At 62.5% G+C, this 15,543-nt stretch overlaps 1 protein-coding gene across 2 annotated transcripts; it reads left to right on the plus strand.

The window, feature by feature from the left end:
* Nucleotides 1–1,804: 1,804 nt before the first annotated feature.
* Nucleotides 1,805–15,098, plus strand: SYT3 (synaptotagmin 3). Of its 2 annotated transcripts, XM_036296224.1 has the most exons (11): nucleotides 1,805–1,897; nucleotides 2,532–2,663; nucleotides 4,390–4,555; nucleotides 5,973–6,495; nucleotides 7,544–7,931; nucleotides 8,663–8,881; nucleotides 11,271–11,391; nucleotides 11,811–11,982; nucleotides 12,090–12,222; nucleotides 13,940–14,008; nucleotides 14,609–15,098. In XM_036296224.1, exons 3-10 carry the CDS (start codon nucleotides 4,405–4,407, stop codon nucleotides 14,003–14,005), a joined length of 1,773 nt encoding a protein of 590 aa, XP_036152117.1. In that variant the 5' UTR covers nucleotides 1,805–1,897; nucleotides 2,532–2,663; nucleotides 4,390–4,404; the 3' UTR covers nucleotides 14,006–14,008; nucleotides 14,609–15,098. The 2 variants fall into 2 exon arrangements, with proteins under 2 accessions (XP_036152117.1, XP_036152118.1); XM_036296225.1 differs by lacking the exon at nucleotides 1,805–1,897 and having other exon boundaries at nucleotides 2,459–2,663.
* Nucleotides 15,099–15,543: the final 445 nt, after the last annotated feature.

The raw sequence follows: 15,543 nt of genomic DNA on the forward strand, positions 1-15,543 counted from the left end.
GGGCGAGTGGGCTTTGGGGAGCCTAGACCTGCGTGCCCACATTGGTGACCCTGTAGCTCTGGACCTTCTCCAAGGGGTTTAACCTCCGGGAGCCTCAGTTGTCTCCTCTGTGAAATGGGAGTAACAGAACTGCACAGTTGTCCTGGCCACTGCGGCTCAGTTGGTTGAGTGTCCTCCTGTGCACCCAGAGGTTGACGGTTCAATTCCCGGTCAGGGCACGTGCCCGGTGGGGGCTGTGCAGGAGGCAGCTGATCCATGTATCTCTCTCTTCCTCAAATCGGTAAGAACATATTTTTTAAAAAAACTGCACATTAAGCCCTAACTGGTTTGGCTCAGTGGATAGAGCATTGGCCTGCAGACTGAAGGGTCCCATGTTCGATTCTGGTCAAGGGCATGTACCTTGGTTGCAGGCACATCGCCAGTAGGGGGTGTGCAGGAGGCAGCTGATCGATGTTTCTCTCTCATCGATGTTTCTAACTCTCTCTCCCTCTCCCTTCCTCTCTGTAAAAAATCAATAAAAATATATTTAAACAAAAACACAAAACTGCACATTAAATGAGAAAACATTTTCATAGCACTTAGCCCAGGGCCCAGATCAGAGTCAGTGGTGATTATTACCATTAACTGCTATTAATACATCATTGACTATTTCCTGCTTATTTTAAGAAATAGTCATTCCCCTGGCTGGTGTGTTCAATGGTTAGAGCGTCAGTCTGCACACAGAAAGGTCATAGGTTCGATTCCTGTCAAGGGCTCCTACCTAGGTTGCAGGTTCGATCCCCCACCCAGTCGGGGCATGTTTGGGAGGCAACCAATCGATGTGTCTCTCTCACATCAATGTTGTATTTTTCTCCCCCCCCCCTTCAATTCCTCCCTTCCACTCTCTCTAAAAATCAATAGAAAGAAATATCCTCGGGTGAGGATTAAAAAAGAAATAAATATTCATTAAGCACCTACTGTGTTTCCATCCTTTTCCAATACTGACTTTCCTTCTAAAACCTCTGGATCCCTTTGGAAACAGGTTTATTGTCCATATTTTCTTTTTTTTAATTTTAAATATATTTTTATTGATTTCAGAGAGGAAGGGAGAGGGAGAGATAGACACATCAATGATGAGAGAGAATCGTTGATCCGCTGCCTCCTGCACGCCCCCCACCGGGGATCGAGCTACAACATGGGCACGTGCCCTGACCGGGCATCGAACCAGGACCTCCTGGTTCATGGGTCGACGCTCAACCACTGAGCAACACCGGCCAGGCTATCCGTATTTTTTTTGATGAGGAGATTGGGGCTCAGAGCAAAGCGCGAGATGACAAAGGCGGGAGCCGACCCAGGCAGGATTCGAACCCAGGTGCCTGCTCGGCACCTCCACGCGGGCTGAGACTCCACCGCTGGCGCCCAGGCCCCGCCTCCCCTCCCACCGCGGCCCGCGGGGCTCCTCAGACTGAGGTCCCGGGTCCTTGCGGGGGACGGGGCCGCGGCGGCGGGGACGGGGTCGGAGGGGCGGGAGGCGTGGATGCCTAGATCAGAATGGAGGCGGGCGGGAGCTCCGGACCCTGGGTCCTGGGAGAGGAGGTGGCTGGGCTCCCCGGCTCCTCTGTTTGAGAGAAGAGGGGCTGTGGGCTGGCACCCCTGGATCCTGGGGGAGCAGAAGGTCCTGGCGCCCGATCTCTGCATCCTCTGGACGCGCACTGGGTCCCTGACGCTTCGGTCCGGGGACCTCTCCCTCCTTCCTCCCAGCAGCGCGCGATTTCGGCTTTCCAGCCGCAGGTTCAGGGGAAGAGGGGGGGTGCCGGGGAGGAGCGGCGGACCTGCGCCAGGAGCGGGGGGAGGAGCCGAGCGGGCACCGCGGCGGGCGGCGGGCGTGCGGGCTGCGGCGGCGGCGGCCGCGGCTCCGGTGAGTCCGCTCCTCCCTCCCCCGGGCCACAGCCCCCGCCCCCGCCCCAGCACCATCTTTGGGGGCCGCCCGGGCTCGTGGGGGCGGGGTAGGTGCAGAGACGCGCCGATCTCCCACCGGGGAGTGGGAGTGCTGCGGCGCTCGCTGGCTGCCCCGGGGGAGGGGCAGGTGGCCCTGGAAGGGGGTGGGGGGGTGGGACCCGAAACACCTGGGTGTACCCCAGCCTCTCTGGCCGACCCCCTGGGCGTGGGGGATCGTCTATCCACTCCACGGCCCCTAAGGACTTGGGACTCCGAGGCCGCTCTAGGTCCCAGACTTCATTCCTGTCCCCTGCGGTGCTTTGGGACCCCAGCATCTCCTACCCCCCCACCTGCAAAAAAATTCCCAGCCTCTGCAGCCGGGAGAGGCATGAGGGACTTCAACTCCCAGTAGCTCCTGCAGCGCCAGGCCTATAAAGTTGCTGCAGTACGAGCCCAAGGCCTGCCGGGAATTGTAGTCTCAACGGGAGGTGGGGGCCCGGAGGTGGGAGGGGGTGGCTGGATCTGCCCGGGGTGCCCTGGGGTCAGCAGCTGGCCTGAGTAGGACAAGAGGTGAGGCTCGGACTTAAGCTTCTTCTCCCGGCCACGGCCCTCAGATCCGGCACCTCCTCTCACCACCTGGCGAGCGCGTGGGGACGGGTCCGCAGCCCCTGGCCCGCCCTCCAACCCCCATGGGCTGCCGCCCGCCGCCTCGGCTGCCACCCAGGAGCCGGCAGGGATAAGCGCAGGTGAGTGTGCCCATGCCTGCCTCAGAGCCCCGGCCTGTGCAGCATCCCCACACCTGTCTCCCCTGCACGCTCCTTCCAGCCCATCTCTGATGTCTGGCTCCCAACCATGTGTCGCTATGTGCCCTCTCCCCACCTCCACCTCTTTCTCCCGGTCGCCTCTCTTGTACGCTCCCGCCTCCAACCTTCCTTCGGGACCCATGTCTGCCTGCCCAGCCCTCCTCGGGATCCTTTTGTCCGGCTGTGCTCTCTGGCCATTATCTGTCTGTCTCTCCTTTATTTCTGCACACCAGCCATTCTCCTTCTGCTGTTTCTCCCTGAGGTCCTGCTGGCCACAGTCTGCCTGGCCCTCATCACTGCCCTCTGCCTGCCCATCTCCCACACTCCCGTGCATTGCACAGCTCTGTCCATCCCAAGTCTCCGTCCCCCGACTTCTGTCTGTCTATTCATCTGTCCCTCTCTCCTGAGCCCCAGCTTGCCTTCCCCATGGTCTCCTACCCGTGTCTTCCCCTTCCCCTCATTTCTCCCTCCCTCGGCTTGGTCCCTGTCTCTGCATCCTGCAGCTCCATCCCTCCCCAGCCACCACCACACATAACCATCTCATCTCTCCCTACCTCCATGCACCCCTCTCTCTTAGTCCTGTCTCTCTGTCTACTCCGACCTGGCCTCCTCTCCGTCCCCGGGGCCACGCCAAGCCCTTTCCCACCCTGGACAGTTGCTCATGCTGTTCCTGCTACTTTGAATGCTTTTCCCGACTCCAGCCCCACTGGCCCGCTCCATCTCATCCTGCAGGTCTGAGAGCCCCCTCCCCAGATGACCACCCGCCTCCTGGTTCCTGGTTCCTTGGTTCCTTCCGCTGTTTTTCTGAGAGTTGTGTGTTGTTTATGTGTCTACGGATTTGTTTACTCATTGTCACCTCTCAGTGGGTTGTGACACCAGGAAATGAGGGAATGCGTGAGGTGCGCTCGTTCCGGCTGGATCTGCAGCAGTTGGCGTAGTGCCTAGCATGTAGTTGGTGCTCAATGAATGTTGGTTGGAAGTATACGAATAATGAGTGACTATCCCTAAATTCTGTCTGCTCACCTCTGCACCCCTAATCTTTGTCTCCTTGTTTGCTCACCCCTTTATTTGTGCATCCTTAACCTCTGCCCCTTGTGGCCTTCCCAGTCTCTTCCTCCTGGTCCATTTGTCCCTATCCTGTCTTCTTGGCCACTCACATCCATCTCTGTCCCTTGTTTGTCAAACCCTTGTTACTATCTTCTTGCCTGTCCACCCCTAATTCCAGTCCTCCTGTCCATCAGTCCCTAATTTCCTTTTTCTTCTCCATTCATCCCCAATCTCTGTCCCCTTGCCCACCAGTCCCAATCTCTGACCCCTTGTCCATCAACCCCCAATCTCTGTCCCCTTGTCCATCAGCCCCCAATCTCTGACCCCTTGCCCGCCAGCCCCAATCTCTGTCCCCTTGTCCATCAGCCCCTGATCTCTGTCCCCTTGCCCACCAGCCCCAATCTCTGGCCCCTTGTCCATCAGCCCCTGCTCTCTGGCCCCTTGCCCACCAGCCCCAATCTCTGGCCCCTTGCCCACCAGCCCCAATCTCTGTCCCCTTGTCCATCAGCCCCAATCTCTGGCCCCTTGCCCCTCTCCTTTTCTCTTTCTCTTTCCACACTTACCCACTCTCTCCCCCATCTCGTTCCCCACCTGCACCCTCGCCGGCCCGTCCCAAGCGCAGGACCCACAGGTCACCATGTCAGGAGACTACGAAGATGACCTCTGCCGACGGGCACTCATCCTGGTCTCAGACCTCTGTGCCCGGGTCCGAGATGCCGACACGAGCGACAGGTGCCAGGAGTTCAACGACCTGCGAATCCGGGGCTACCCCCGGGGCCCCGATGCAGGTCAGCACCCCAACTGTCCCCCCAGCCCCTGCCTCCGCCTCCGCAGACCCCCTCAGCTTTCTCTTCCCTGTGGGGCTGATTCCGCTTAGAGGCCTGCCTCCATCCTGTCCACTGCTGGTCCCCCAAACTCTGATCCAAGGAGCAGGAGCTGTGTGGTCCATTTGACCCCTGACCTTGTGGAGTTTTGCCCTAGGCCCCCCCCCCCCACTGTGCTGCCGCATACCCCCTCCAGTTACCTTTGTGCATCTCGAATAGTGCGTGCGCGGGTTCAAATCCCGCCTCTCCCAGTACTAACTGGATGGCTTTGGGCAAGTAACTTGTCTGTGCCTCAGTTTCCCCATCTGGACAATGGAGACAGTGTAAGTGACTACCCCGTGGGGCAGATGAGAGACTCACATGATACCACACACGTGAAGAGTGTAGCCAAGCTGGGCACACAGTGGTCATTCCATCAAGGTGGGGAGGTTCTCATTAAACACCAGCTGTGTGGCAGGCAGCCCGCGAGGCCCGGGCCTGTTCCATCGACGACGATCAGTGGCCCTGCCCGGTACATATGATCCCCAGGGAAACTGAGGCTCAGAAGGGTGAACTGACTTGCCCCAGGTCACCCAGCTCCAAGGCAGCAGGGTTCTCAGAGCAAGGACGGGCTGGATGAGGGGCCTGCGGAAGCACGTCTGGTCCCGGGAGGCTGAGCGGCAGCTTGCTGTGCGCGGGGCAGACCGGCCAGGGCACAGCGCTGAGGGGCGAGGCCCGAGGGCTGCAGCGACTTGCTCGGGCGTCCCACACCCGTAGGCGGAACAGCCAGAACCTGACCCCGGGAAGTCAGGACCAGCCTCAGGTTCAGTGACCTCCTAGGAGGACCCACAGAACTCAGAAAAGGGGTTCCACACAGGACCGATTCTCTCCTCTCTGGCAAATGGGGGATGCAAGGCTCAGAGTGGTTAAGCAGCTTCTCAAGGTCACACAGCAAGCGGGGGTGACCCCTGACCTGCCTGCCTGTGCCATGCACTCTTTTTCGCTTTGATCGCCTCTGAGCATTTGGGGGGACCTTGGTCCTGTTTCTGGGGGTGTACCCTCTTACAGAGAGGCACCGTGTGCTAGTAATCAAGAGAACACAGTCTGGAGACAGGCTGCTGAGTTCAAATCGCAGACCTGTCGTTTACTTCCTGTGCAGCCTTCTACAAGTCACTCAGCCTCTCTGTGCCTCTGTTTCCTCATCTTTAAAGTGGGCATATAAAATACCCGCCTTGTAGGGTCATGGAGTTTAAAATAAATAACATATGTAAGTTGCTTAGGACAATGCATGGCAAATACGAAAAAAATTACTTTTTAATTATTTTTTGAAGCTTAGATCTTCGGGGAGATAAATTGTGACCCCCGCACCTTGACCCCTGACCTCTGTGCCCGCTCTCTCTAGACATCTCAGTGAGCCTGCTGTCAGTCATCGTGACGTTCTGTGGCATCGTCCTCCTGGGCGTCTCCCTCTTCGTGTCCTGGAAGCTGTGCTGGGTTCCCTGGCGGGACAAGGGCTCGGCCGTGGGCGGTGGCCCCCTGCGCAAAGAGCTAGGCCCTGGGGTCGGGCTGGCAGGCCTGGTAGGCGGCAGTGGGCACCACCTGGGGGCTGGCCTGGGTGGCCACCCTCTGCTGGGGGGCCCACACCACCATGCCCACGCCGCCCACCACCCGCCCTTTGCGGAGCTGCTGGAGCCAGGCAGCCTGGGGGCCTCGGACGCCCCTGACCCCTCCTACTTGGACATGGACTCCTACCCAGAGGCCGCCGCCGCTGCAGTGGCTGCTGGGGTCAAACCGAGCCAGACGTCTCCTGAGCTGCCCTCAGAGGGAGGGGCAGGCTCTGGGCTGCTCCTGCTGCCCCCTAGTGGTGGCGGTTTGCCCAGTGCCCAGTCACATCAGCAGGTCACCAGCCTGGCGCCCACCACCAGGTGAGACTGGTTGATGGGCTGGGGGTGCCCTCTGAACGTCTGCTCCTCCGCTGTGTCTGTTTCCCATCCTGGCTCTCCTGAGCCCTGGGGGAGTAGGGGGTTTGGGGTGTGGACTCCTGGATCCTGGGGATAAAGGAGGCGGGGGGCCCAGACTCCTGGGTCTGGGAGAGGAGGGGAGGAGCCTGGAGTCCTTGGGCCTAAGGGAGAAGGGGGCTGGAGGTCTGCTCTCCTGGAGCCAGAGGAAGAAGGAGGCTGGGGGCAGGACACCAGGGAGGTGGAAAGAATGAGGGTTAGGACACCCCCTCCCCACAACCTTCCCCCGCCCCCCGCCCACCCCCCGCAAGACCCTGAGGCAAAAGGCAGTCCACAAGGCCTGAGTGCTGGAAACACAGAGGGGGGACAAGCCCTGCCCTCATGTCATTCACAATCCAGGGGAAGTGGCCCCCGTGGGCTGTCTCGGTCCGGCCTGGCCAGCCAGGCCAGCGCTGCAGTGACGCAGCTCAGGGAACTGCGGCTGTGATATAGCTCGTTGATTGAATTGTGGATGTTGAACCATCCTTGCATTCGGGGGGTGAATCCCACCTGGTCGTGGTGGGGTTAATGCAGGCTGAATATGGTTTGCTAACTTTTGCATCTATGAACATCAAGGATATTGACCTGTAATTTTCTTCTTTTGACAAAAAGGAAAGACAGGTTAGGGAGAAGGGCAGGTCAGGGTTGAGGGGTCTGGGCCCTGTGCAGCCCCAGGAGTCCATGGGAAAGTTATTCTGAGTCACCAGCTGGAGGTTCAGAGGAGGCTCCTGGAGGCTGCTGCCCAAGCAGGTCGGGGCTGGAGCCAGCTTCGAGAAGGGGTAACCCCGTCCCCAGCATGGATGGGGAAACTGAGGCCCAGAGAGTGCAAGTGGCTGGCTCCAGGTCACAGTGAGCAAGGGTGGGGGTTTGTGACCCCTCCCTGGCTGTGGGGTTTGGGGAGGAGGCAGGGAGGAGTGTCCCAGATGCAAGATTCAGAGCCACCCACCACCCCGTGGTCTTCCCCACCCCCCTGCAGGTACCCAGCCCTGCCTCGGCCCCTCACCCAGCAGACCCTGACCACCCAGCCGGACCCGGGCAGTGAGGAGCGGCCACCCGCCCTGCCCTTACCCTTGCCGGGCGGTGAAGAAAAGGCCAAGCTCATCGGGCAGATCAAGCCGGAGCTGTACCAGGGGACTGGCCCCGGCAGCTGGCGCGGCGGCGGGGCCCTGGGCTCTGGGGAGGCCGGCGCGGGCGCACCCTGCGGCCGCATCAGCTTTGCCCTGCGGTACCTCTACGGCTCCGACCAGCTGGTGGTGCGGATCCTGCAGGCCTTGGACCTCCCGGCCAAGGACTCCAATGGCTTCTCAGACCCCTACGTCAAGATCTACCTGCTGCCTGACCGCAAGAAAAAGTTTCAGACCAAGGTCCGGGCGGCGGGCTGGGCACTGGGTCCCCCTGAGGAGGGGCTGGGAGTCTGGACGCCTGGGTCTGAGGGAGGAGGGGCTGGGGGGCTGGGGCCTGGACTCCTGGGTCTGAAGGAGGAGGGGCTGGGGGCCTGGACTCCTGGGTCTGAGGGAGGAGAGGCTGGGGGCCTGGACTCCTGGGTCTGAGGAAGGAGGGGCTGGGGGCCTGGACTCCTGGGTCTGAGGGAGGAGGGGCTGGGAGGCTGGGGGCTGGGGCCTGGACTCCTGGTCTGAGGGAGGAGGGGCTGGGAGGCTGGGGGGCTGGGGCCTGGACACTCCTGGGTCTGAGGGAGGAGGGGCTGGGGGGCTGGGCTCCTGGGTCTGAGGGAGGAGGGGCTGGGAGGCTGGGGGGCTGGGGCCTGGACACTCCTGGGTCTGAGGGAGGAGGGGCTGGGGGGCTGGGCTCCTGGGTCTGAGGGAGGAGGGGCTGGGGGCCTGGACTCCTGGGTCTGAGGGAGGAGGGGCTGGGGGCCTGGACTCCTGGGTCTGAGGGAGGAGGGACTGGGGGCCTGGGCTCCTGGGTCTGAGGGAGGAGGGGCTGGGGCCTGGACCCCTGGGTCTGAGGGAGGAGGGGCTGGGGGCCTGGACTCCTGGGTCTGAGGGAGGAGGGGCTGGGGGCCTGGACTCCTGGGTCTGAGGGAGGAGGGGCTGGTAGGCATGGTGTCTGTCCGCCCGCCCCCCCCCCCTCCCAGGTGCACAGGAAGACCCTGAACCCCGTGTTCAATGAGACGTTTCAGTTCGCGGTGCCCCTGGCTGAGCTGGCCCAGCGCAAGCTGCACTTCAGCGTCTATGACTTCGACCGCTTCTCGCGGCACGACCTCATCGGCCAGGTGGTGCTGGACAACCTCCTGGAGCTGGCGGAGCAGCCCCCGGACCGCCCGCTGTGGCGGGACATCGTGGAGGGCGGCTCGGTCAGTGGCCTCAGCCCCTCTGCTCCCTCCTGGCCCTCGACTTCATCACCTTTTAACTCTGGACCCCGGAGTTTTCTCTTAAATGTTATTTTATTGCAAAATATCGCAAGCGCACGAGAAAGAGTAGAGAATGGCCCCCTGCCCGCCACACGTAGTCAAGTAGGAACGTCTTGTCTGGGCCCAGGTTTCTCAAATTCTGACCCCGCTTGACCTCTGATGGTAACAGCTGAGAAAATGGTCACAGATGCCCAGGCACCCCCCAGGCAGCTTCATCCCAACTTCAGCCCACGACCTCATGACTTCTGCCCTCTGACCTCAGATTCCTGACCCGCCAACTTCCTGAAGCCAGAGTTCTGGCTTTCCTTTTCCTTTCCTTAAAAAAAAATGTTTTTATTGGTTTCAGCGAGAGAGGAAGGGAGAGGGAGAGAGAAACATCAATGGTGAGAGAGAATCACGGATCGGCTGCTTCTTGCATGCCGCCTACGGGGATCGAGCCACAACCCAGGCTCACGGCCTGACCGGCACTCGAACCCTGAGCCCCTGGTTCCTGGGTGGATGCTCAGCCACGGAGCCACGCCACCGGGCCGGCTTCTGTTCTTCCAGCCTCCTTCCCCTTCCCATCCCCAGACTTCCTGAGCCCCCAGCCCTTCGGATCTCTGAACACTTTACACCCCCAGCCCTTGACCTCCAAACTCTCTCCGAGTCCTAATAGCCCATCCCCCAGGCCTTAGACGGCCGGGATCCTAACGCCCGGACACCCACCCCCCAGGTCCCCAGCATTCAGATTGTAGGACCCACCGCCCCCCCTTCCTCATTTCCCATGAGCCTCAGCTTCTGGAGCCTCATCCTCCGGTATGCCCGCCCCTCCCCAGCCCCCTCCTAGGTCCTTGGGTGTCCCGATCCCTTCCTCCTCCCAGCCTCGGCCCTCTCTACCCCAATCTAGGGACCCCCACATTCCACTCTGCCAACCCGGGAAGCTGTGTGTATTGGGGGGGGGTGGTGAGCCTTGTCCTCACACCAGGGGAGGGCTGCTGCCCACATGATGGCCATGCTCGGGGCCCTTGCTTCCTCTGAGCCTCAGTTTCCCCGTATGTACAATGACGTAGTTGAACGGGGTGCCCATGGCTCTGCCTGCAGCCCCTTCACGGGGCTCTCCATGGTCTGTTCACTCAGCCCAAGCCCAGCCGCTGAGAACCAAGTGCCTAATTCCAGGATCCCTGTCCCCAAGGCCCCCATCTGTCCCTCCCCGCCCATACCCGCCCCCCGCGTCCTAACCCCACCAGAGGCCTCTCCCTGCGTCCATCTTTGTCTCCTGTGTCTGTCATTCTCGTTGTCTCGCTCCCTCTGTCACTCTGGGTCTGCACTCATTCATGTGTTCATTCATTCCCCCCAAAACTGGGCTCCTCCTGCAGGACCAGGAGCCGGGCACCCAGAGTCTGCTGTCGGGCCGCGCGAGGGACAGGAGGAGGGTCTGCTCAGGGCGGCCTGGGCTCTGGGAGCTCGAGGGAGGAGGTGACAGTTGAGCGTGAGGATTGAGAGGAGGGAACAGCCTAGGGCAGTGGTCGGCAAACCACGGCTCGCGAGCCACATGCGGCTCTTTGGCCCCTTGAGTGTGGCTCTCCCACAGAATACCGACTTCTGCACATGGGCCACGAAGTTTCAATCGCACTGTACGTGCGCGCCCACACGTGGTATTTTGTGGTAGAGCCACACTCAAGGGGCCAAAGAGCCGCATGTGGCTCACGAGCCACTGTTTGCCAACCACGGGCCTAGGGCAGGGCCTGGAGGGGGGGGCGAGTGGGGAGTCCAGGGGCCGAGGCCCAGGTCAGTGTGGTTGGGAGGCCAGGCGCCCAGAAGAGCCAAAGGCAGGCGGGGCGTGGGCCCGGCCAGCTCCGGCCGCTGCCCTGTGTCTGCGTGTCCGCGTGGGAGGGTGTGTCCCCTTGGAGCCTCCCTCTGGGCCTGGGAGTGCCGACTGGCTTCTCCGCCTGTGTCTTCTCCGCCTCTCTCGCTGTCCGGGTCCCTGTCCCTCTCGCTGGGTCTCCATCTGCCTGGGTCGCTGTGGGTCTGCCTTTCTAGCTGCAGCTCTCAGGGCTCCGTCTGCCTCCTTCTCTTCCTCCCTGACCTCCCTGACCTCCCTCTCCGTGTCCCTCCCGAGCTCTGCCCACTCCCGCCTCCTCCCATCTGCCCTGCAAACCGGCCGTGACTGTGGCCGTGGCCGTGGCGGGCAGCTGCGCGGAGTCACCAGGTGTGGCCCAGCGTCAGACTGAGTGGACGGCCGGGAAACCCGAGTCCTGGCTGGACACCAGGGAGGAAGCCCTGGAGGCTGGGGTGGGCCAGGCATTGGGGAGACTGAGGTAGGGGGTCGCTGACCCCCCGTTTCCCACGGCAGGAAAAGGCGGATCTTGGGGAGCTCAACTTCTCACTCTGCTACCTCCCCACGGCCGGGCGCCTCACCGTGACCATCATCAAAGCCTCTAACCTCAAAGCCATGGACCTCACCGGCTTCTCGGGTGGGTTCTGGGGCCAAGGTCCGAGGGAGGAGGGGCCGGGGGCCTGGACTCCTGGGTCTGAGGGAGGAGGGTTGGGGGCCTGGACCCCTGGGTCCGAGGGAGGAGGGGCTGGGGGCCTGGACCCCTGGGTCCGAGGGAGGAGGGGCCGGGGGCCTGGACTCCTGGGTCTGAGGGAAGGGGGGCTGGGGGCCTGGGCTCCTGGGTCCGAGGGAGGAGGGGCCGGGGGCCTGGACTCCTGGGTCCGAGGGAGGAGGGTTGGGGGCCTGGACTCCTGGGACAGAGGGAGGAGGGCTGGGGGCCTGGACCCCTGGGTCTGAGGGAGGAGGGGCTGGGGGAGGAAAGGCTGGGGACCTGACCCTTGGGAGGGAGGGGTCTCAGAGAGGAAGTGGGGGTTCAGCGCTCTCCACGCCCACCCCCAGACCCCTACGTGAAGGCCTCTCTGATCAGCGAGGGGCGGCGCCTCAAGAAGCGGAAAACCTCCATCAAGAAGAACACGCTGAACCCCACCTACAACGAGGCGCTGGTGTTCGACGTGGCCCCCGAGAGCGTGGAGAACGTGGGGCTCAGCATCGCAGTGGTGGACTACGATTGGTAAGGGCGCGGGGCGCGGGGCGCGGGGCGCGGGGCGGGGCGGGGCGGGCTCGCCCTCCCTCCTCCCTCCTCCCTCCCCGATGCTCACGCCCCCCCCCCCCCCCCAGCATCGGCCACAACGAGGTCATCGGCGTGTGCCGCGTGGGCCCCGACGCTGCCGACCCGCACGGCCGCGAGCACTGGGCGGAGATGCTGGCCAACCCCCGCAAGCCCGTGGAGCACTGGCACCAGCTGGTGGAGGTGAGTGGGCGCCCCCCCCCCCCATCCCGCCTCCTCCCTGTCTCCCTCGCTCAGCCGGGGCCCAGCCTCTCTGTCCGCCGCCGCCGCCGCCGCCGCCGCCGGGATCTGCCGCTCGCACCGTGAGGGTCGGCGAGTTACCGCAGGTCCAGCGCCTGCCTCTCAGCGCCGTCAGGTTTTACTATATTTGTATTGATTTCAGAGAGGAAGGGAGCGGGGGAGGGAGAGAAACATCGATGGTGAGAGAGAGCCACCTATCGGCTGCCTCCCGCACGCGCCCCGCTGGGGACCGAGCCCGCAGCCCCGGCACGTGCCCTCGCCGGAATCGAACCCGGGCCCTCCAGTCCGCAGGCCGACGCTCCATCCACTGAGCCGCACCGGCCGGGGCGGGCGTGGGGTTTTTGCAAAGCCGGGTGTGAACATCTGTGGATGGAGGTTCAGGGGATGACACTTCCTTTAATGAAGAAGAAAAGAAAGTCGGCGAGGAACAGGACAGAAGGCCGCAGGCAGTCCCCGCTGCGAGGATCGCGGTGTGAACTTGTTTCCGGTCCTCTGGGCTCTGATCCAAAAAGTTCGGCCGTCTGGAAAGTAGAAGGAACCGGCTGGGGAACGGGGCTGCCCCTTAGGGCGTCCGGGAGGGCTCCCAGGAGGGGGTGGCGTTGGTGAGAGGGGCCTGGAGGTTTGAAGGAGAAGGTTGCAGGGAGCGGGCACCTGGCACCCTAAGAGGCGGAGCGGAGACCAGGCCAGAGGCGGGAGGAGGGGCAGGGACAGCATTCCTGGTCCCTGGGGTGACGGGGCGAAGGCAGGTCGCGCCCGCTCGCTGCCCTCACCCATGTCGCCCTGCAGGCCTGGACCTTAAACTGGCGCCCGGTGAACCCTCACTGCGGCTCTCCGCCCAGCCCACCCCCTGCCCCCGCCGGCCTGTTTTCCGGGGGGTGGAGGGGTGTAAGCGGCTGAGGTGCCGCTCAGATTGGAGTTTTCAAAAGACTGGGCTCTGCTTAGGCCGACAGATGGCAGCGACGCCCTCCTGCTGGCACCCTCTGGTCTCAGGCGCGCACTCCTCATTCATTCCACTGGCTTCTCCGGAAGCTCCCGTGGCCGCGCTGGGGCCAGAGAGGCCGCACCCTGACTTCCAGCCCGTGGCTCTGTGCGGCCCCAGAGGTCTTTCTCCCCCCAGAGCGGACCCTGCCCCCCTCTCCTCACAGCCCCCCCGGGCTCCCCAGCGCCCCAGGTCGGAGTCTCCCCCCTCCCCCCCTCCTGCAGTCTGCCCCACTCACCCCGTGGCCTCATCGCTCCTCACATTCCCAGGGGCCTTATCTTTTCTTTTTAAAATATATTTTTATAGATTTCAGAGAGAGGAAGGGAGAGAGGGAGAGAGCGAGACATCAAGGATGAGAGAGAATCGTTGATCGGCGCCTGCACGCCCCCCGCTGGGGTTTGAGCCCGAAACCTGGGCTGTGCCCTGACTGGGAATTGAACCTTGACCTCCTGGTTCATAGGTCGGCACCCAACCACTGAGCCACGCCGGCCAGGCCAGTGACTTTATCTTTGTGCCTCAGTTTCCCCGTCTGTAAAAGAGGGCTGTCATTCCACTCGCCCCATCTCTTCGGAGCTGAGTGCAGAGCACTGACTGAGGACAGCCGGCCGGTCTCCTGCTGACCGTTAGCGACGTCTTTGCCTCTGCCCCGCCCTCCCGAACCTTCTGAATTTTCTGTTTCAGGAAAAGACTCTGACCAGCTTCACAAAAGGTGGCAAAGGATTGTCAGAGAAAGAGAATTCAGAATGAGGGGTAAGGGATCCAGATGAGAGGGGGGACTTGGGGTCCACACTTCTGAGTCTGAGGGAGGAGGGCTGGGGGCCTGGGCTCCTGGGTCTGAGGGAGGAGGGGCTGGGGGCCTGGACTCCTGAGTCTGAGGGAGGAGGGCTGGGGGCCTGGGCTCCTGGGTCTGAGGGAGGAGGGGCTGGGGGCCTGGACTCCTGGGTCCGAGGGAGGAGGTGCTGGGGGCCTGGACTCCTGGGTCTGAGGGAGGAGGGGCTGGGGCCTGGACCCCTGGGTCTGAGGGAGGAGGGGCTGGGGGCCTGGACTCCTGGGTCTGAGGGAGGAGGGGCTGGGGGCCTGGACTCCTGGGTCTGAGGGAGGAGGGGCTGGGGGCCTGGACTCCTGGGTCTGAGGGAGGAGGGGCTGGGGCCTGGACCCCTGGGTCTGAGGGAGGAGGGGCTGGGGGCCTGGACTCCTGGGTCTGAGGGAGGAGGGGCTGGGGGCCTGGACTCCTGGGTCTGAGGGAGGAGGGGTGGGGGCCCGCATTCCTAGTCCCTGGGGTGTGATGGAGCTACGGGCAGGTCAGGGCCGCTCTCTGCCATCACTGACATCTTCCTGCCCATCCTGCAGGCCTGGCCTAAGCCCGGGATCGGACCAGGCCCCTCAGGACCCCATTCCTTCCTGCCCGGACCATGAACTCATCTCCTCGAAGCCATAACGTCCGAGCTGCGTGGTGCGGGCGGCCCTGGGCCCGCCCATCCTTCTCCCTCCAGGAGGCGGGAGGGCGGGCGGCCCTGGGCCCAGCTCCCTGTTTCAGGGCGGGGGCATTCAGTCTCCACTGTGTCTGTCTGTCCTTCCCTGGGGCTCCCCTTCCAGGCAAGGGGCCGTGCATGTCTGGGGGACCCCAGCCCCCCAAACCCTCCGTCTGTCTCTCTGTCTTTTGCTGTTTGTTCAAGACTTGGTGTCCTGACCCTCGTGCTCACCGTGAATGTCAATGGACCAATCCTCCGTGTCCCCCCAGACACACACACACCTGGGTCTACCCCTCTGTGCGCCACCCCCCTCGTCTGGCCGATCCACCCACTGCTGCTGCTATCAACACCAGAATAAACACCGTGGGTCTCACTCCGCCCGGGCTCCTGTCCTCTCTGGGACCCGGCAGCTGGGCCCGACATCCTGGCTCCGGGTGCAGACAAATGTCCCATCCCCTTTGGCACCTGAATGGGTCTCTCTGAGCCTTAGTTTGTAAATGTCCCATTGGCCAGGTTCGCTAAGATCTAGGACACAAAATGCAACCCAGACCACCATGACCTCCAGCAGGACTGGAAGACCTCTGTCTGTGGCAAGTCTGAGCGTACAGCGGATTTCAGGCATGGCTGGATCCAGGTGCTGAAGGACTCTGCTTAGCTTTTGGCTCTGTTCCCAAGCAAGCCTTTGCAATGGTAATAAGATGGCCGTTTGGAGCCCCAGGCTTATCCTGCTGCCTCCGTCATGATGCCTTCAGCTGCGTTTCCAATGGCAAGAGCTGAAATGATAGCGACTGCTTTTGCCCAAATAACAAACCT

This window comes from Myotis myotis, unplaced genomic scaffold (assembly GCF_014108235.1).
Source record: "Myotis myotis isolate mMyoMyo1 unplaced genomic scaffold, mMyoMyo1.p scaffold_m19_p_28, whole genome shotgun sequence".
In the NCBI taxonomy this organism is placed as follows: domain Eukaryota; kingdom Metazoa; phylum Chordata; class Mammalia; order Chiroptera; family Vespertilionidae; genus Myotis; species Myotis myotis.

What these genes read in the sequence shown, in the direction of transcription:
- SYT3 (XM_036296224.1), top strand. Translation starts at nt 4,405, where the DNA reads ATGTCAGGAGACTACGAAGATGACCTCTGCCGACGGGCACTCATCCTG. An exon ending in AGAAAAAGTTTCAGACCAAG is followed by an intron (nt 7,932 to 8,662) that starts GTCCGGGCGGCG and finishes CCCCCCTCCCAG; the next exon opens with GTGCACAGGAAGACCCTGAA. An exon ending in GCAGTGGTGGACTACGATTG is followed by an intron (nt 11,983 to 12,089) that starts GTAAGGGCGCGG and finishes CCCCCCCCCCAG; the next exon opens with CATCGGCCACAACGAGGTCA.